Source organism: Podarcis raffonei, chromosome 4 (assembly GCF_027172205.1).
Source record: "Podarcis raffonei isolate rPodRaf1 chromosome 4, rPodRaf1.pri, whole genome shotgun sequence".
NCBI lineage: Eukaryota > Metazoa > Chordata > Lepidosauria > Squamata > Lacertidae > Podarcis > Podarcis raffonei.
In genome coordinates this window covers 53,902,509-53,923,062 of record NC_070605.1, presented here as the reverse complement: position 1 = coordinate 53,923,062, position 20,554 = coordinate 53,902,509, and the positions used below count along the sequence as shown (strand labels likewise).

Below are 20,554 nucleotides of genomic sequence, written 5' to 3'. Positions count from 1 at the left end.
ATTGAGGTGGTATTTATTTCAATGGGACTTCAGCATACCTTGCTCTCTGGATAGTACCTCACAACTCCTTATCAAATGCAGCAGAGTCAAGGAAGCTCATTCTGTTAACTAGATATTTACCACCCAAGCAAGCCTCTAAAGTCCCACAAGTTACTTCAGAAACTTTTCTAAAGGTAGCGATACGTAGGTTTCACTATCTAGATGGGAGAAATAATGTTTATTATATATGGCAACTGTAAATAGTAAAGCAGAATGTCAGGTTTATATGCCACCATAATGTTTATAGACTTTTTATAAGCACAGAAAACATTATGTGGAAACTGAACCACTGCTTGAAGTGACAGAAACACAATTCCATTTTGACATAATTCACAATGTCACTAAACCTTCTGTTTCAATCTGTTCTAAAAATTCACACAAAAGTACTAATTGGTATAGTTAGAGTGTGTGGTATAGTCAAAGTAGGATTAATTTCCACTTAAGTAAAGCTTCTGTTAGCAAGGCCAACAATTTGAATCATGTGGGGAATGTCTAAAATATTCTAAAAGTTAGATATAATTAACAGCAAGATTAATTTAAAAGCAAATGCTTAATAGAAGCAGCAAGAAAGAGCAATGGGGAAACTGGTACTTTATTTTGTTAGCTACCCAAAGGCATTTATGTTTTCATTTTAATATTGTCACTTCTATGGCAATTTACCATGTGTGAATCTTCAAATTTTCCTACGCCACGCAAAACTAGTTGAGCTTTAGGTCTTTTACCACTAGATGGTGCTAAGCTATTTCCTCTTCATGAGGTAGGAAAGGGCTGATAGATTCATCTTCAATTTACAGGACAAGGAATTGAAACCTAATATGCAGGACCTAGTGATAAGAACTGTGTGTACAAGGAGAGGAGGGAATGGACACTGGCACAAAAAAAGAAAGGTCCAATGCAATACTAGACTGGCACAAGCAGAGTTAGAAACCAAAGAGGTAAGAAATTACAATTTACCAGATTCATTCAATGCCAAGAGAAGCCCACACAAATGGGAACTCCAGGAATACCCAATCCTGGGTGCAAGGGTGAATACCTATAAGAAAAACACAGAACGGACTACAGTGAGCAGACCAAGTCTGCCACTGATAGTATTTGCAATATTTATAAAGAAGTTAAACTTAATACCAGTGCTTTACAGAGAACCTCTTCTGATCCAAATAAATATTTCTCACAGACACCAGGACTCCCCCGTCTACAAACATAGTGGTTATTATAGTTTTCTGTACATGGATAAAGGCATGGTAATATGGTACGTGAATTACAATGGACGGCGGCACTGAATTGCCAGGAGTGGAGAAACCTTTGAGCCCAGAGGCCTGATGGGTCAACTTTGGCAAGTGGGTGGGACCTACTCAGTTTTCAATCATCTGACATTATGACATACACAGATAGATGGGCAGTCCCACCCATCTGTCAAGAGTTGACCTGCAGAGTAGATGAAGGAATCAACTGCTCTGCCCACCAGCTGATGGGAGAAACATTCAATCCTGCTCTCTGTAGGGGTCTGCTTCGCCCTAGACCCTAAACCATGGGCAAGGGTGTAATTTGGGGAAAATGGCATTGGCAGGCAAAACTGGACTCCCTGGCAGCCGAAGGTTGCCCTACAGGCCAGAGGTTCCCCATCCTTGCTCTATGCCCGTACTTGTACCTATGGGTAACAAGCCCAGAAGGTCAAGCATGCTGCCAAAAAAGCAAAGACGGAGAAGGAAAACAGCAAGAAAGGTTGCCAGTGCAGTCAAATAACAGACAATCCAATATTTTGCACTTAGCATAGGTTTTGCATGTTTACTTTCCATAATACACTTCTTTCTAAATTCGGGATGCTGAGATTGGTGTAACATGGCCACTAATGTGAAAATAAAGAATACAATCTTGGTGAACGGATTGGGAGCTGCATAGGGTAGTGAAATTCTAGAATGGTATCCAACAAAGTCATACCCTAAGCAGACCCCCTGTAATCAATGGACTTGTGCAAGGTTTTACTTCAATTAACTCCTGCTTCCTGATCACTAGAAATCACAACCTAGTTCCATTCTGCTTTCTGAGTCTTCAGAAAAGGCACAATGTATTTTCCCAAGCTGTTTTCTGCAACCACAATGGCAGAAATACACCTTTTAAAAAACGCTGAAATTTCCAGGATGCTAATTGCCATATTCTGCATTTCTAAAGTGGGTGGGTGTGCATGTGTGCAAGTGCACACACATTTGTATGTGTGTGGACTTGCAGCTGAAACTATTTGCCCTAAAACATATTACCCATAGAAAGCCAACGATTACTTTTGTGACTTCATGAGAAATAGATATTTAACATATCATCATGTTTAACTTGCATGTAGAGAAAAAATATCATGAGGGGTGAGGTACCTGTGGTCCTCCAGCATGGCCAGGTCAGGGATGATGGGAGTTGTTGTCCAGCAACACAACTCACGTTTCTCATGCCTGATGTACTTCCAAGTTTTTTGGGGGTTTTTTACGGTTAGATACATGGGCTACTGCTTAAGCCTCCAGAGAGAATCCTGAATTAGTGAAACAATTTCCCCACTTTTTTGAAACGTATACACCAATCCAGCTCCTTAAGAGAAATTAAAACGTCTGTCCTTGCTCACAATTTCCTTGTTTGTTGTTATCACAAAATGCTTACTTTGTTGGAGATCTTGCAATTGCTCTCAGGAAACATTAATATTGGCAGTCACTGATTTCTGAAGTAAGGGAAGATCATCATTACAGTCCAACACCAATGAAGCACTACCCCTCTCTCCTATAATTGTTTCACCTGGGCACTCTCAGCAGCACGAATCCTGTTCATTGCAGCAATCACAAAGGTCAGCGTAGTCAAGGCCCTCCAGATCCTGAAGTGGGACACAGTACTGGGACAGGGGAAGCTTCAGAACAGCACAGCATCCAGAACAGCCACAGCATGCAGGCAAACATTCTCACCTCTTCGCCCTCCACTCATTCACAACATTCTGCATCATGCTAGAGCTCTGGAAGGGCTGTCCCCTTCCTTCCAGTAATACCATACAGTGCCAGTTCTCGTTTCACAGAACCTTTTCACTTTCTCATTTAGCAAACAGGATGTAGAAGACTATTATAAACTTTCTATCGCTTGGGGTGCCCAAAGTTCTTTTTGTGTACATGGTGACACACTACAGTAGCTTTTCTACAACTATGTCATTGTACACCTTGGGAGTCAAATGTTTCGGCTCCCGAATGATCAAAAACTGGAAGTGAGTGTTCTGGTTTTCAAAGGTTCTTTCGGAAGCCGAATGTCCAATGGGGCTTCCACAGCTTCCGACTGACTTCAGGAAGTCGAACGTTTCGGAAGTCGGACGGACTTCTGGAACAGATTCTGTTCGACTTCCAAGGTACGACTGTAATCAATCCAATTGTGCACACAAGTCCAAATACAATATAGGTTGAACAAAAAAATAGGACTGTAGTCCCAAGCACTTACAAGATGTAAGCCTCAGTGGATACTATGAAACTTATTTTTGAGTAAACGTGTGCAGAATTGGACTGTGGCTAGACTCCAAAGAGATACTTTAGGCATTCCCAGTGAAACTTTCACTCCAGCCCATATCACAAATAGCTTCCCTTCAGTTTCAAAAGAGGCTTTCTATGTGGCATGGAGGACCGTTTTTCCAGAAACAGACTTCCCACAGGCACATGGAATTAGTTGTGCAGTTCTTTGAAACTAGGCACAAGTATTTTAAAAGCATTCCCTCCAAAAAGCCTAGTAAGTAAATAAAATAATCCTAAAGGAAGAATGAATGTCTTGCACGTGTGCTGTGAAGAGTTTAATATATTTGCATTTGTGAACTGATTACATCATTGATGATAATGCAAAACAGAAATAATTTCTGCCTGAAAGTGTTCTTTTCAGAATACTGTTCAACAACCTAATGCCCAAACATTTGATATCACACTACTAAAAGTCAAACAAATTTAAATAAAACCAAACAACAAATTGCTACTGGGTTTTTTTTAATGTGGCCTTCTTTCTATCCCATGAAGCATATTAACAAGAATATCTGAAGTTAACTCTATAGTGACTGAATTTTGTTATGCTCTGCCAAAACTAATTAAAAAAAATTAATAATGCAACACTGATGTAATTTTTCATTTCTCAAACAAATCACTAATTCTACTTTACGTTCCTTAATTAATTCACCACAGAATCAAAGTAGTACAATATCTAGAAGACTCCAAAGCACCCCGATTTCTGCGTTCATAGAAAGTAAAGTGAGATATTATTAATCTGGGTAATGATGAATGAATTTGATTTTCTTATGGTTTCATTTCCCACCTCCACCCCAAAGAAAATCCCCATCATATTCATGTTGACTTGGACACAAGTCCTACTGACTTCACCATGAGATTTACTTCCAAGGAAAAGCACCTAGTACCCACAGGATAAATGAAGAAAGTCCAAATACATTGTAGGAAAGTATTTTCAACCTCAGGAATTCTACACTGTGGGCAGCAGAGAGATCTTGTCTCCTTTGCATCTCACAGCCTGACTTCCATCACTCAGCTAGAAAGTTTTGAATAGGAAAGGAGCATCCATCTCCTCATACTAACATTTTAATTTTTCAAATGAAGTGACTTTTTGAATAACAAATTCTAGAAAACCTACGAGGAACTGCTTTCCATATACATCTGATTTGCCTGTAACTGGAAAGACTTAAACTTTACAAGGAGGGGGCCCACTGACGGACTTTCCATTAACCCTATGTGAAAACAATTCAGGAACACTCTGAACTTGAAGAAGCATGTGAAGATAGGGCCAACTATTACCAGAGAGCCTGGCAATTTGATCTCACAGACTTCAGGAGAAATGTTCTACTCAACATTTCTTTGGTATCTAAGGTGATAGAGGACTCAGGATACAAAGTGGGGGGGGGGATGGGACACAGGATGCAAACGCCAGTGCTTTGCCATCCCCACCTATGCTTACAATTCAGCAAACTGAAAAGTTCCCCAGCAGGATTCTTCCTCCTCCTGACAGAGCCATGCTCCTAGGCCCTCAGTGCTCCTTGCATCACGAGTACCAATGACTTGGATTTCAGCATAACTAAGCAGATTTCAAAAAGGGCAGAAAGCAATTGTGCCTACAGTCCACATGATAAGCTTATATTATCAAGTAGAGAAAATCATTACAGCACAGGAGAACCAATGAGAACTCTTGGTCTGTTCTAAGTCTAAGGACAGTATATCCTGTTTTGAGAATCTTAAGCGAAGATAGCAGCACTACTGCTATCAGGTGGCATCATCAACAACACCTTGCTTTTGAGCATTTTAAGATGGTCAATCCAAGGTCAATCTCTAGCAGCTGAATAGGGCCAAATATGGGACCATTACTGCTTGAAGATGGACAGACCCCCAGACACTTCTTGCTACAAAGGGCAAAAAAACCATTATTTGAAACTCTTCAGTTTAAGGATGTCATGATTCAAGAATCATTTGTTCAATCTTCTAGATTTTATTAAAAATAATTGGTGTATGCCTAATTGATACACTACCAATTAAATTATAGCAAGTATGACTTTTTTGTGAACTGTACATGGGTGATGAAAGACAAACACACAATGGAAGCTTCAGCAAAACCTTCGCTAAAATGGCGGCAGCCATTCCATAATTACCCCTGGCTCCCCACTTTTATTTCCACAAAGAAAACCTTTTCAGCAGGTAATATTTACAGATAATAATATATTTACAGTATTTCCCATACAGTTTAATTACAAAAGTGTAAAAGAGTATAGTACATTTTATCAACAGAATACAGTTAAAAAACTCTCTGGTTACTGTATCTAAGCGCTTATATTGACTCAACTACAGCCCATTTTTCAAACCATCGGCTCCAAGAAATAGTGCTACATAAAAACCAATCAGAGCTAGAAGGTAAAATTATTTCTGTTGGAGGAGTGTACGTGGAGAAAGACTTTTCACTGAGACTGTAAAAATATACTTGCCAAGCAAACAAGCTAACTCCACCCCAGTCTTTTGAACTCTCCAGTACTGCGTAGTCAATTCTGAAACCTAGCTGCACAAATTCTGACTCATACGTTCAAGGCACCTTTGATGTTTCTCCCTTTAAAGTCATCAAATACACCATTAAGTTCTACAAGCGGGTCAGGGCTTGAGTTATAAAAATCAGCTGTGAGTGAAGTATCCAAGCATCCTTTTTTTGTTGCCTTTGTTTCCTTCTTAACTGAAAGGCAAATAAATATGTTCAGCTTTTCCTCTGCCCCCACCCTACCAACACATACACTCTGCTAATCCGTTGCTCAACAGACTGCAATTCCCTCCTCCATCTAATATTTGTGTAAGATGCTCAGATCAACTTGTCTATCCCTCACCAATACTAACTTCATCAAGCCAGCCAATAATTCTCCCTTAGGGAGGACAACAAAAACAAGCCTTTTCCCTATTCTACCCCCACAATTTGGGAAAACCTAGGGCAAAGCCTCCTCTGTTCATACCTGATCAGGCAAGTCCAGATGGTGCTGCAAGATCAGGCAGGGATTAGGAGCCTGACACACACACACACACACACACACACACACACACACACACACTCTCTCTCTCTCTCTCTCTCTCTCTCTCTCTCTCTAAATGAGAGAAAAGTTAAGTCCCCTGCCTCTTACTAAGTGGTAAGGACATTAAACTATGGAGAAAAAGCTCTCCTGCCATTTTCAGATTCTCATGTCTCCGCCAACAGAAGCAAGCAAGTGGATTTTTACAGCCCTCTGGCAATCATTTATTGAATTCACTGTCAAAATTTTACTGAAATCGCAACCAGATTGATCTCTTGGCTAGGTAAGTAATGGAACGGCATCATTTAATTGTACCCCGCATTTCAGGACAATTTCAGCACAAGATAACAGTAACCGTGGGAGTAATTAAAACAACTCTTTTCAAACGTGAGCATAGATCATTCTCCCAGTTTCTACAGTTAACCTACGAAACCAGTATTAACACAGAGCTAGTTAGGCATAGTAGATACAGATTCCAAAACAAGAGTGCAACACATCTTGACAGAACACAGAAGTAAATTAACTCATTTATTTTCTGCACCTATTTTAGGAAGCTATTAGTGTCCTAAGTGGGTCACTGTCACTTCTTCCAGTGATTTCAAAGGAATTTATCATGTGACATTTGGACTCATCTGTCTGAATATCATCTACCTTTTTAATCCAAGCCTGGGGACCGCTGTTGGATAACTGTTCTGATGACAAGACCTGTGCTCCAGTGCTTCCTGTAAAATGGCCTGGGATGGAATTCAGCTGGGCCCAGGCATCAATCTGCAACCATAAATGAACATAACAATATAATTAATTACTAAGTTCTCAAATGCAGACACCCACTGTGGTAGCAACAGCCGCTATATACTTTTACATGGTACACAGTAGAATCATAATCCATTTCAAAATAACTTAAAATTTGATGTTCTGAGACAATTCCCTCTGGCTAATGCCTCTTCACCTACTGCTATGTTTCTTTTGTGGTGTCGTTCTTTAACTGAGAAGAAAAACCATATTTTGCTCAGAATCATAGAATTGCAGAAATATGCAGCTGTCCCATATGGGGATTGAACCTGCAACCTTGGTCTTTGCAGCACCACACTCTAACCAACTGAGTTATCCAGGTACTTCCTTAAAGAAAAAAATCACCTCAAAAGCATTTTTCTTTGTAAACCACTTCATTTCAAAGCATGGTACTGTACTGGGAATCTAACTTGCAAAAATAAAAGGAATTATAGCATCCTTTCAATGTTTGGAAGTCTAAGTTTAGAACATACAAAAGCTAACTTGGTTGTTTCTAGTCCACATTCTACCCAGAATTATGGTAAGTTCAGACTAAACTTCAAAGTATAAGAAATTTGAAAATTAATATTGCCACTAGTATATGAAACAGTAAAACGATTTCAGAAAACACAGCAGGTTGGATCCAGACCTGTCCTTCTATGTTTTGGAAGGCGCCTTCTGTTCACGGAAGGGACTGAGATCCATCAAAGGCTCCTCCACCTGTGTATGAGCAGGGAGAGGCGATTTTTGCCAATTTCCCCACTGCAGCCCCCAGGGCCACCTCCCACGCTGTTCTAGAGAGTCCCACAACCCATCAGAGTCACTTTTGAGGGGGCGCAGAGGGTTGCAGGGGGAATGGGTAAAAACGGCCCCCTTCCTCCAGCACAGCATCTCATGGGTTGCGTTCTGCCCACAGGTAGTCTGGCTCCAACCCAACATGTCTTCAACTTTCCCTTTCCGGGGAGATCAACAAGAAAGAAGCTGCAACCTACCCGTTCCTGTGCACGATTTAACAAACACATTGCCTCCATGTCAAATGTATTTTCTGTAAGCCTCTTCTGGGCTATGGTCCGCTCAGTCAGTGCTGATGAGATGTCCACAGGCTAAAAAGTAATAAAGATATCATCTGTTTTGAAGATCTCCAGAGCTAAGGCAATGCATCCTTCATAGAGGGTGTTAAAAATTATGTAGAAGGCAGTTCCCAAAATTTGAACACACTTTTGCACGACCAAGAAACAGAAACTAGGAGTGAATATACATAAGAAAAGGCAGTGGGCTTTATCATTTTTAAATTACTGAAAATAGGACTATAATTCAGATGGACATACAAATGACTTATACGCATATAGAGGGTCTTCCTCCCCGCACCCCACTCCCTTGACAGCTACAGGTATGGTTTGGCAAGCCAGTTTTGAACACAGAGAGGTTCAAAACTAACACAGCACAAGGAACAGTGCTGAGGCTAAATCAGAATCTCCTCTGCTCGCACACCAATCCTTTAAATATGCCTCTGCATGTTCTCTGGATTGCGGTCTAAATTCTACAGATTGCTTTTCAAAGATTGCTAGTAACTCTTATTTCTTTCAGGGGAACATGTTTATATCTGTTTCATCAAGCATTTTTAGAGAATCTGATTCTGTGTTTGTCATCTGTTCTGTTTATGATTTCATAACTTTATGATGTTTTTATTAAACACGACCATGATTTTTAAGTGAGCTGTAGATTCTAAATACTCATGTATCTATAAGGTAATGAATAGGTATCCATGTGTTAAGATCTTTATGCTTTTTACCTCCAGATTGGCTGGGTTGGGGAACACATCGTCCTTGTTCTCATCCTTGTTCTTTTCTACTGGAACCCATTCTCCATACGCACTATCTGATTCTTTTTTCCGGTGTTGAGATCCAGAAGAGACAGGAAACTCCTTTGTCAAAGTAACCTGATTTTTCGGAGCTGCCGGTTTTATAGTAGGAGTCTTAAAGGGAGGGGGGGAGAGAGTATTATAATCATAAGCATTTATTTCTAAGATTTCTTATAAGATTTAATCATCGTAAGGTCCCAGGTAGCAACAATAGAATGTTGTTGTTGGCATCCATCTGCCTCAAGAACATACAAATAAAAAACAGCTAAAACTCTCGCAATTATAAAACAAGTAAAGCTGCTCCAAATGGAGGCCTCTACACTTAACAAACAAATGTAGGATGGTGTGGAAACAGGGATGCAACATCATGGACGGGGCTCAAAGCACCAACCCATGTCTGTTGCCACAGAACTGCCCTCCACATCAGTAAACATGTGAATAGCACTAATATAAAATGCTTGTGCATTCAATGCTAATTAGATGTTTGAACATCTGCAATTCAGCTCCAAAAGCCATTTCCTAAGCAATTTAGAGTGTGTCTAAACAGGATGAACTACTGCAGTCAAACATTTTTCAAAAGTTGTTGAACATGGTTATTAATGTTATACATTATAGCACGATTGGTTGCTCTAACATTAATTGCAAGGAATAATTTTATAATAAACCATTATTACTGAGTCTCATTTGTCACAATTATTTTCTATAAAATTATCAAATAAAGACTTTTGACGCTGCAATTCTGCAGTACTCACAGTTAAGTTGAAGAAAATAGGTTTGGGCTCATTGAGTTTAAAGGGATGGTTGATAAAAGGATGCTCTTCCTCCTCTTCGTCAGACACATGAGGCTTGTTCACAATAATATCATCCTCCTGGCTTTGTGCAATCTTCTTGCATTTCTTAAAAAAAAACAAAAAACACCAAAATAATAGGAATGAGGCAACGGTTGAGCAACTAAATCTATATAACATCAGTTGCCAAATACTGAAAATTATGGGAATCAAAGACTTTGACCGCTTGGCAACAGCACCGTATTCAAGACCAGGCCTGGAGATGATATCCATTATATCTGCAAGACCATAGTCCTAATACAACAGATGCTACTAAGACTGCTGTGAAATCATCACGTGCAGAAGATCTAATGCCATCTGGCTTGCTTCCAATATAAATGGATTTATCTTACACCACATAATGACAAATTCAGTCTTACGATGCCCATCACTAAACTGAAATAGTGTCATATGCCAAAGGCAAAGCAACAAAGCCCCTACCATGTGCTCCACCTCTCACCTGAAATACCTATGACACAGACACGCTGCTCAGAGTGAGAAACAAGCAGTTTATTGCTCTTGCTTCCTGGAGGATAAAAAGATCAGTACAAGATTGGGCAGAAAGTAGAAGAGATCTATTATGGGTGTGAAGCCTGAAATCTGAAAACCTGGGCGAAAAATAAACTGTAACTAAGATCCACCAAAAGGAAGTACAGTCGTACCTCAGAAGTTGAACAGAATCCGTTCCGGAAACGTTCAACTTCCAAAGTGTGGCTTCCTATTGGCTGCAGGAAGCCGCAGAAGCCCCCTCGGACATTCGGCTTCCAAAAGAATGTTTGAAAACCGGAACAATCACTTCCGGTTTTTGATTGTTCGGGAGCTGAAACGTTCAACTCCCAAGGCATTCAGGACCCAAGGTACGACTGTATATGACATTTGGGTATATATGCAGTTTTTATTTCTATAAAACAAAGGAATTTATAGTTTTAAATTTCCTAAATATGCAAAATGCTATGATTTTATATTCTAAGTGATACATTTGTGTTGTAAATAATAAGCAGTTTATTATTATTATTATTAAAAGTATTAATCATTTACCACCTAAAGTATCTCCAAGCAACCTACCATTTTTAAGACCATAAAAACAACATAAAATCAGGAAAAAAGAATACATTGTAATAAAAACCATACAACGTATAAAACCAACCCAATAAAGCAGCAGCAAAAGCATGCCATCAGTAGACAGCAAAATCAACATAATCTATCAGATGCCTAGAAGAAGCTTACATTGATAAGGAAATAAGGATTTAACATATGCCAATGTCCCCCCAAAAACATACTGAAAGGATGTGGTTTTTCCCCACGGCTTGAAAATTTACAGAAATGTTTTATCTCTACCCCGCATCCCTCATTAAGCTATTTAGAAATCCTGCAATTTTAAAACAGATTTTAGTTATCTTACTGGATATATGCTGCATTTTGTATTGAAATAGTAATAGTTGCAAGTTTCATTTGATTCTCTTACCTCAGTGAGTTCCAATATTGTCTCTTTTGCAGACTTTTGTGCAACCTTTTCTTCCTTCTTTTCTGGAGTAACAACAGGCATCAGGCTTGGCGGTAAAGGAACACCAGCCTTCGCACACATGGCAGCTGCATTTGCTTTAGCTATTTCAAGTAGCTGTGCCTTGTCTACAAAAATAAGAATTTATTTATTACTTCGTATCATGTCCATTCTCAGGATGAATTCCTACACTGCACTTAGAATTCCAGAACTGCACTTAGAACTTGGAAATATGCCTGGCTCCTATTCTAAAGAACGCTAAAGGACAGTGGTACCTCAGGTTAAGTACTTAATTCATTCCGGAGGTCCGTTCTTAACCTGAAACTGTTCTTAACCTGAAGCACCACTTTAGCTAATGGGGCCTCCTGCTGCCGCCACGCCGCCGGAGCCCGATTTCTGTTCTTATCCTGAAGCAAAGTTCTTAACGTGAAGCACTATTTCTGGGTTAGCGGAGTCTGTAACCTGAAGCGTATGTAACCTGAAACGTATGTAACCCGAGGTACCACTGTAATAGAAGATTCAGTTCTAAAAGCGTTTCCTCTCCTATCTCTGAAACCAATTCAGACAAACTCACAGAACAGATCACTTTGCACAATCAGCTATCTTAAAATAGGAAGGGAGAACCTATGGTTTTCCAGATGTTGTTGGACCACGACTTTCATCATCCCCGAGTCATGGCTGATGGGAGCTGAGGATTCACCCAGTCACCGTGTGTGAAGTGGGGCATTGCCACTGAGCAGCCCCCTGCACCACCCGACGTGATGTGAGAGGTAAGGTGACAGCGAGAGCCCTGGACTGGCAGCAGGTGCCAAGTATGTGTGAATTGGAACATGCTGCCACCACCAACCCAGTGTTTTCCCTGCCCCCTTCCAGTCCTAGTGAGCAAGCAAGCAGGGCGATAGTAAAGCATCAGCTGTAAATTTGTCCAACAGCATTTGGAGGGCCACATGTTCCCCATCCAAATTTTAAATTATTTCTCATTTCTTCAGCATGGGCATTAAAATTATCTACAATAACACGTATGTAAGTTTTGGTTTCTGAAATATACCGACACTGGGAAATATCCAACATCGTACCAGCAGATGAAACAGGACTTCCCGTTCCTCTACTGCAAAGGGCCCCCCAAGCTTCCAGAGCAGATTTTGAAGCTGTGCAGGGAGATGCAAGGAGAGAGCAGGAAAGAGAAGCCTGATATGTGTGAGCAGAATTCTGTTGCACAAGCAGGCTGCCACTTTTGGAATGTCCCTCTTTAACAACACTTAAAAGAAATTGTTTCAAAATAAAGGAATCTTAGAAAAACCCGAGAAATTAAGAGATACCAATTTATGTTCATAACATTATCTATGTAACAAATTGCTGAATATTAATTACCCAAGTCAGTCAGACGCTTAGGTGACCTGCTTGAAGTTCTGGATCTTCGATGATCAGGTGATATACTGGTGCTCCGTCTTCTCCCTGTGGATCTAGAGCATCTTGGACGAACAGGTGTTCGGCTTCGAGATCGTAATCTGAGGGGTATTCTGTAGCTGTCTCTTGAATCAGACCTCCTCCTCCTCCTGTCAATAGACCTTGACCGGTTTCGCCGAGATCTCCTACGCCTTTCCCTGGATAAAGACCTTTGTCTTGACACAGATCTTGATCTAGTCCTCCTCCATCGTCTTGAACATGATCGGGAGCGAGATCGGGAACGTGTTTGAGAGCGATGATCAGATTTTGATCTTGAGGACCTCTTCCGTGTTGCTGATCGAGAACGGTTTTTTCTAGATCGTGATGCTGTTCTATGCCTGCGGGATGGTTCAGAGGACTTGGAGCCTTTACTCCTTGATCTTCGCAAAGGGTCTCTCTCTCCCGTTTTTTCCAAAGATTTAGACCTAGATTTAGATTTATGATATTCAGGAGACTTGGTATGATTAGGTGCTTCCACAGATTCAGTTCCCTCTGTTTTTTCAAGCGATTTGGACTTCGATCTAGATTTGGAGCGTTTTCTTCCTGAAACATCTGAAGAGTCTTTATCTTTTCTTCTTTCAGGTGATTTTGATCTGGACTTTGATTTAGACTTAGATTTTCTGTGTCTGGATTTTAGGGAGGGATCTTCTTTTTCAGCAGATTTTGTTCTACATTTATTATCAGCTGACTTGGATCGTCTCCTTTTTGATCTTGATGAAGTTTCTAAGTTTTCAGCTGATTTGGATCTAGATTTGCGATTATCAGAAGACCTGGACCGTCTCCTTTTTGCCCTGATGGAAGTATCTCTTTTATCAACAGATCTGGATCTAGATTTGCGATTATCAGAAGACCTGGACCGTCTCCTTTTCCCCCTGAATGAAGTCTCTCTTTTATCAACAGATTTAGATCTAGATTTGCGATCAGAAGACACAGACTTTCTTCGCCTTGTCCTCAATGAACTCTCCCTTTTGTCAACAGATTTAGATCTAGATTTGCGATCAGAGGATCTGGACCGCCTTCGCCTTACTCTCAATGAAGTGTCCCTTTTGTCAACTGATCTGGATCTACTTTTGCGATTATCAGAGGATCGGGACCGCCTTCGCCTTACCCTCACAGAACTCTCCCTTCTTTCATTTGATCTGGATCTAGATTTACGATCAGAGGACCGAGACCGCCTTCGCCTTGTCCTCACTGAAATTTCCCTTCTGTCAACTGATCTTGATCTAGATTTGCGAACATCAGGGGACCTGGACCGTCTCCGCCTTGACCTCACTGAAGTTTTTCTTTTGTCATCAGCTGATCTGGATCTAGACTTATGGCGATCAGAGGATATGGACTTTCTTCTCCTTGTTCTTACTGAAGACTCTCTTCTGTCAACAGATTTGGATCTGGATTTGCAACGATCTGAGGACCGAGACCGCCTCCGCCTTGTCCTCACTGAGGTATCTCTTTTGTCAGTTGATCGTGATCTGGATTTGCGGCGATCAGAAGATCTAGACTGCCTCCGCCCTGATCTTATCAAAGAATCTCTTTTGTCAACTGATCTGGATCTAGACTTGTGATTATCAGATGATCGTGACAATCTTCGCCTTCTTCTGACCGATTCTCTTCTGTCAACTGATCTGGATCTAGACTTGTGATGATCAGAAGATCTGGACCGTCTTCGCCTTGACCTTACAGAAGTTTCTCTCTTGTCAACAGACTTTGATCGAGATTTAAGCCGATCAGAAGTCCGCGAACGTCTCCGTCTAGACCTTACTGAAGATTCTTTGCTCTCTTTTTTGTCAGAGGATTTTGATCTAGATTTATGACGTGAGGTAGAGTCCTTTTTTCTTGAACGAGAATCATTCTTACTTCTAGAACGTGCTCTTCTTGATGCTACCTGTCTAGAGGTGGAACGTGATCTAGATTTTTTTTTACGTTTTTTAGACTTAGAAGGAGATTTTGATCGACTCCTTTTTGCTTTTTTCCCACTCTTACTTTTATCTTTACTTTTGCTGCTTACTTTTTCACTTTTCTTGTCTTTTAAAATATTTTCTTCCTTTTCCTTCATTATATCAGAAGACTTTGGAGTGGTGTCTGAATCCTGATCCTTCAAAGAATCCTGTAGAGTTATTTCCAATTCCTTCTCCTTGGCCATTTGCAAAGGTTCAAGAGATGCTTCTGAATCTTTCAACAATTGTTGGTTTGATTTCAGGTTTTCTGCTGCTGCACTTACAGATTTTATAGCTGCCTTTAAACCTTGTTCTTCCAAAGAAACTGGTTTCATTCCATCTAAGTCTTTTTCCTTTGGCTTGTGCAAAGGCTCTGAAGTTGCTTCTGAAGTTTTTACCTCCACAGTGAATTGTGGAATCATTTCTGAATTCTTAGCTTGTTGTTCTGTAGTTGACTCCAGATCTATCACCTCTGCCATGCACCTCTCTTTGGAATTTTGTTCTGTAATGTCTATGTTCTCTGCAGTCATAGGAGCTGGTACCGAATCTTTTGTACTAAGAGCATGGGCAGATTCTAAAGACGCTTCAGGGATCTTTTTTTCTGACAACAAAATAGGAGTTGAATTTCTTTCCAAATCCTGAGTCCCCAAAGCTAACGCAGATTTTGAAATTCCTTCAAAATCCATTTGCTTCTCTTTTCCCATTGCCGTTTGGGCAACTTGCAGATCTTTTACTTTCCCTATAGAATCGCATTTAGTGGTTGCTTCAAAATCTTCTGGTTCTTTTGAGTGTACTGATTCTGGAGCAATCTTAGATTTTAATAAGGATTCAGTGTCCTTCAACTCTACTATATTCATAAGCCCTGCATTTGCCTCAGAACTCTTGCCATCCACAATAGATGCTATTTCTACAATAGGTTTAGAGTCGTTTTCTGTACGTTCTAAAGCTGTTCTTGAACATGTTTCATCAAAACGCATTTGTAATTCTAGTTGTTTTTCTGAATCATTTGCTGTTTCTGTAGCCAGAGATGATATTGTGGCTCCTGAACTTTTTTCTTCCACAATACTTGAAAATTGGGGGGTAGTTTTTGAAACATGTGGCACTTCTTTACATGTGCCACTTCCTTCCAAATCACGTGCCTCCACAGTACACAGGGATTGTGGAGGAGTTTCTAAGTAGGTTTTTTCTGGAGGAAGTTTAGATTTTGCAATAGTTTCTAAATCTTCCTTACTGACCAAACCTACAACTGCTGAAGTTGTTTCTGAAAGTTTCTCTTCCATCACACTTTCAGATTCTGGAGCTGCTTTGTACTGATGTGTCTCAAGGGCATATTCTGTTTCTGAAGCCGATTCTAAATATTTTATTTCCAAAGTATTTTCTGCTTTGCTATGTTTCTGAGAGTCTATTATTTCCAGTACTTCTGTCCCTTTAATTGTACCAGAAGAATCTGAATTTGTTGTACCTAGATTTCTTGGAGTAATTTCCAGTTCTCGGGTTCCTGTAGAGTCAACTAGTTTTAATACAGAGACTGATTCTGAAGACTTCAATTCTGGTGTACTTAGCTGTGATGCAGTAGCTACTGAATTTTTTATTTCCAATACTGTTTCATAATTTAGAGCATTTCCTAAATCTTTGGTTTCTGCTTCAGGTATGGATATGGATTCTACAACACCATCTGAATCCCTCACCTGTGGCACACAGAGTTTAGAAGTTGTTTCAAACTGCATAGCTGCTTCTGAATTTTTCATCCCTCTTGTATCTAAAGTACTGGAGCTTGCTCCCAAATCTATGACATCCAACATTAACTCAGACTGAATTTTGTCACTATCCTTTCTTTCTGAAACAGTTGCAGATTTAGAAATTGATTCAGAATATTTTACTGCCAATTTTGTGTCTGGTTTTAGAACTCCAAAATCCTTCTGTTCTGCTTTATCTGCAGTTGTCAACGTGCCTTCTGAAATATGTGCACCCAAAACTGGTTTACGTCTTTCAAAGGTTTCTGAACCAGTCACATCAGCTTTGGGAGTAGATGTGAGCACATTATTCATCTCGTTTTTGTCCAAAAATGCTAGATTTGTTTCTACCTTCTGACTGGTTTCTAAATCTTTCACACCCGTTATGCGAATGGGTTCAAATGTATCTTTCAATACATGCACAGATTCAGAGGATGCCTTCAATTTTTCTATATCCACCACCATTTCAATTGTTTTAGCCGCTTTTAATCCTTTATCGTCAGTTCCATGGAGAAAGCTGGGAGTTGCTTTTATATCTAACGCATCTGGGGCAAATAAAGTTGCTAGAGCCATTTCTGGTTTTTTTACTTCAAATTCTTCAGTATCAATCACACATATAGTTTCTGAATCTGCTTCCAAATCTGTACCTGCCAGTGCTTCACCTCTGGGTTCTGCATCTGACACTTGCAATACTGGTGTGCACTGTGACATTTCAATATGGTGGGGACTTTCTGAAGCAATTTCCAAAATTTCTGATCCTACCAACAATTCACGTTTTGGAGGATCATTTGCAATTTCTACACCTGCTTGAACAGTAGATTCTAAATCAGCTTCTAGGTCTATGATTGTAGATTCTGACGCTGTTTTTGAATCTTTTGCTTGAATCAAATAGAAAGGTGTCAGGGTGGTCTTTGAAAATGTTTCTGTCACATTCATAGATTCTGGACTGTGTTCCAAATCTATTACTTTGTTAATCTCGTCAGATTCTAGAACTATAATCTTCTCTTTCTCTGATACACAGAGAGATTCTGGAGCTGTAAATCCTCTTGATTCTGTCCTTTCTTCCAATTTCTGCTTCTCTTCCTGACTAGTTAATTCATCTGAAAACAGAAACTCTGGACTTGTTCCTTCATATTTAACTTCCAAAGAATACAGAGAATCCAAACCAACTCCCCTGATTTTTGTCTTCACATACTGGAGTTGTTCTAGATTTTGTTCTGCATGAGAATCAGGAATTGATGGCAAATTCTTCAATGCTAAGGGTTCTTTAGGACTGCTCACATCCACCACAGTTGTTTCTTTTAATTCTTGCATCACTGCTACATCCTCCAGTTCTGGAATTCCTTCTGAACTTACTATATCCATTTCTTGCAGAGATTTTGAAATGAGTAATGAGCCTTCACTCTCAGCATGCAGCTTATTGCCAGATATTCCTACAGATACTTCTTTAGTTACTTTCTGATATCTTGGTAAAGTTTTCAAATCAGCTGCCTCAGCACCATTCTGATTTTTCTCCACATGCGCTATAGCATCAGAAGGCTTCTCCTGTATTCGGGGCACAGGATGAGATTCAGTTTCAGTGCTTTTGCTTTTGGCCACAGTTTCAGATGCTACAGGAATCTCAGAATACTTTCCAGGTGGCACTGAAGTTACTTCCATATTTTTCACCTCTCTGTCCAGTGGTTTTAATTTTTTACGTAAATCATTCAACTCAACTATTGTTTCAGGATCTACAGTTTTAATGCCTTGGATTTCCCCAGTTTGTAGTGCTTCAAATTTGTTTGCATCCACCATGTGCAGTGACTCAGGAACATTTTCTGAACTCTTCAACTTCATCATAATTTCAGATTCTGTATCAAGTTCTAGGCTCTGTTCTGAATAATTTGTAAATATCATATGCAGTGAATCTGAAGTAGCATCCATCTCTCTCCCCTCTTGCTCTTCTTCTGTCTCTAGACTAGTTTCTAAATCTTTTCTCTGAGTTACTGCATCAAGTTGCAAAACGTCTTTTGCACTTTTCATTTCTTTTGGGTACTGAGATTCTGAAATGCTGTCCAAATTTTTCACAGTCATTAATGATTCTGGAACTTTTCCAAAATCCTTTACATTCCCCACAGTATTACTTTCTCTTACATCCACATATTTTGAAGCTTCCAGATATTGTGTTTTTACTATCCCTGGAGCCATTTCTAAATTATTAATATTTAGAACAGTTTTAGATTGTGAAATGCTTTCAGGAACTTGTACATCAATCACTGCCTTAGAATCTTCAGTAATTCCTGACTCTCCTCTCTTCCCTACCACCGCTTCTAGGGGAGTTCCCAAATAATTCACTTGCCTATCTCCCTCAAATTCTGGAGAAGTATCTAGATTCTTCACACCCTTCATTCTAAGAGGTTCTGGCACAGCAATCCACTTTTCCATTTCCGTTGTATGTTTAGATTTTGCTTTTAAGCATCTCATGTCCATCTCCCCAACTTCCATAGTCCTCACTTTTAAAGTTGAATCTGTGCTTTTCATGTCCTCTAATTCTGGTGCATCTTTTGCATCTGCTACAGTTTGCAAAAGTATTTGATGTTTTTCTGCATCATTCAACGTTGTCTTGACTGGCGAAGCTTGAGCTGCTCCTAATTCTTTCACCCCTGCCCTTGTCTCAACATCAGGGGTTGCTGCTGGGCATTTCTGGGCATCCAACTCTGTAATTATTTTTAATTCTTCTCGATGATGCTTCAGTCTAGTTACTAGAGCTGGTTCAAAATATTTTTCAGAGATTGTATGCAGAGATTCTGAAGCTGCTTCCAAGTCTTTCAACGCTGCTGTTGATTCAAACTGTTGACTCAGTTGCAGATCTTTCACTGTGACGATGCTCTCAGAGTCATGTAGTAAATCCTCTTTCATATCCATAAAGGTAGCCTGATCGGGGCTTATTTCAGAAGCTTTCACTTTTGCTGTATTCAAAAATTCTGAAGTGGCTTCAAAATCTTTTCCTACAACCATAGCCAAAAACCCCAGAGTTGTCACTGAATCTTTGGCTTCTGCAGCTGCCTCTGATGGAAGGTTGGCGAAATTACAGCCAGCAGTTTCAAATGAAGTTGCTACTGCTTGTTTCAAGATTTCAGGATTGAAAGATTCTGAGACAGAGTCCAAATCTTTTACCTCCATTGTGTCAGATGTTGAACTTGTTTCCAAATATTCCAGTTGTACTGCTACAGACTTTGGACTGCTTTCAGGAGCACTTGTTTCTTCCATAGCCTCCAATGTCAAACTAGCTTCGGGCTGTTCATATTCTTTTATGTTAGCCACTCTACCTTCAACATCAGCAATATTTAAAGATTCATTCCCTATGCACAAATTCAAAGCTACGTTGGTAGGTTGGTAGGTGTTATTTTCCAATTCTCTCTCATTTGTAAGCTTGACTTCACTGAGTTCTTGAATATTGGCTAAAGCAGAATCTCTAGTTGTATCCAGTTTGCTGTTAACTGAATTATTTGCATTATGTGAATTTGACGTGGCTAAATTAAGGTTTTCACATACAGTTTTTTCCAGAAGCCACCCAGAAGTCTGTTTCGAAGAAGATACAGGCTGTAGATCTACATCTTCTGCACTTGGTATGGAGCTCGAACTTTCTGATTTTGAATGAGAAATGGACTGCGTATCTCCACATTCTTTATGCTGCTCATTTAGTTTTGATTCCTTGGGTTGCTTTTTATACTTTTTCTCCCTTTTCTCCTTCTTCCTTTTCTTCTTCTTTTTCTTATCTTTGTGTTTCTTATCCTTCTTAGACTTTTTCCTTGGAATTTCATCTTCTACTTCTTCGGATAAGCCTCTTTTAGTAGAGTGAGATTTATTTCTCACTGTATCCTCGCCACCATCTAATAAAAGAAGAAAAAACTGTGTTAAAATTAAA

The 20,554-nt window shown here is 39.8% G+C and overlaps 1 protein-coding gene across 5 annotated transcripts in view; it reads right to left on the bottom strand.

Annotated features, from left to right (window-relative positions):
• SON (SON DNA and RNA binding protein) overlaps positions 1-20,554 on the bottom strand; it is a 35,902-nt gene that overhangs the window by 7,125 nt on the left and 8,223 nt on the right. For 3 of the 5 annotated variants that reach the window (XM_053386629.1, XM_053386631.1, XM_053386630.1), the window contains exons 3-9: positions 12,906-20,519; positions 11,499-11,662; positions 9,959-10,102; positions 9,138-9,320; positions 8,338-8,448; positions 7,226-7,342; positions 994-1,072 (exon numbers count right to left, since the gene is read on the bottom strand). In XM_053386629.1, coding sequence (XP_053242604.1) covers positions 994-1,072; positions 7,226-7,342; positions 8,338-8,448; positions 9,138-9,320; positions 9,959-10,102; positions 11,499-11,662; positions 12,906-20,519 — 8,412 coding nt within the window. Of the gene's footprint in view, positions 1-993; positions 1,073-7,225; positions 7,343-7,994; positions 8,066-8,337; positions 8,449-9,137; positions 9,321-9,958; positions 10,103-11,498; positions 11,663-12,905; positions 20,520-20,554 lie in introns of those variants that run through there. The other 2 variants (XM_053386632.1, XM_053386628.1) reach the window with 2 other exon arrangements.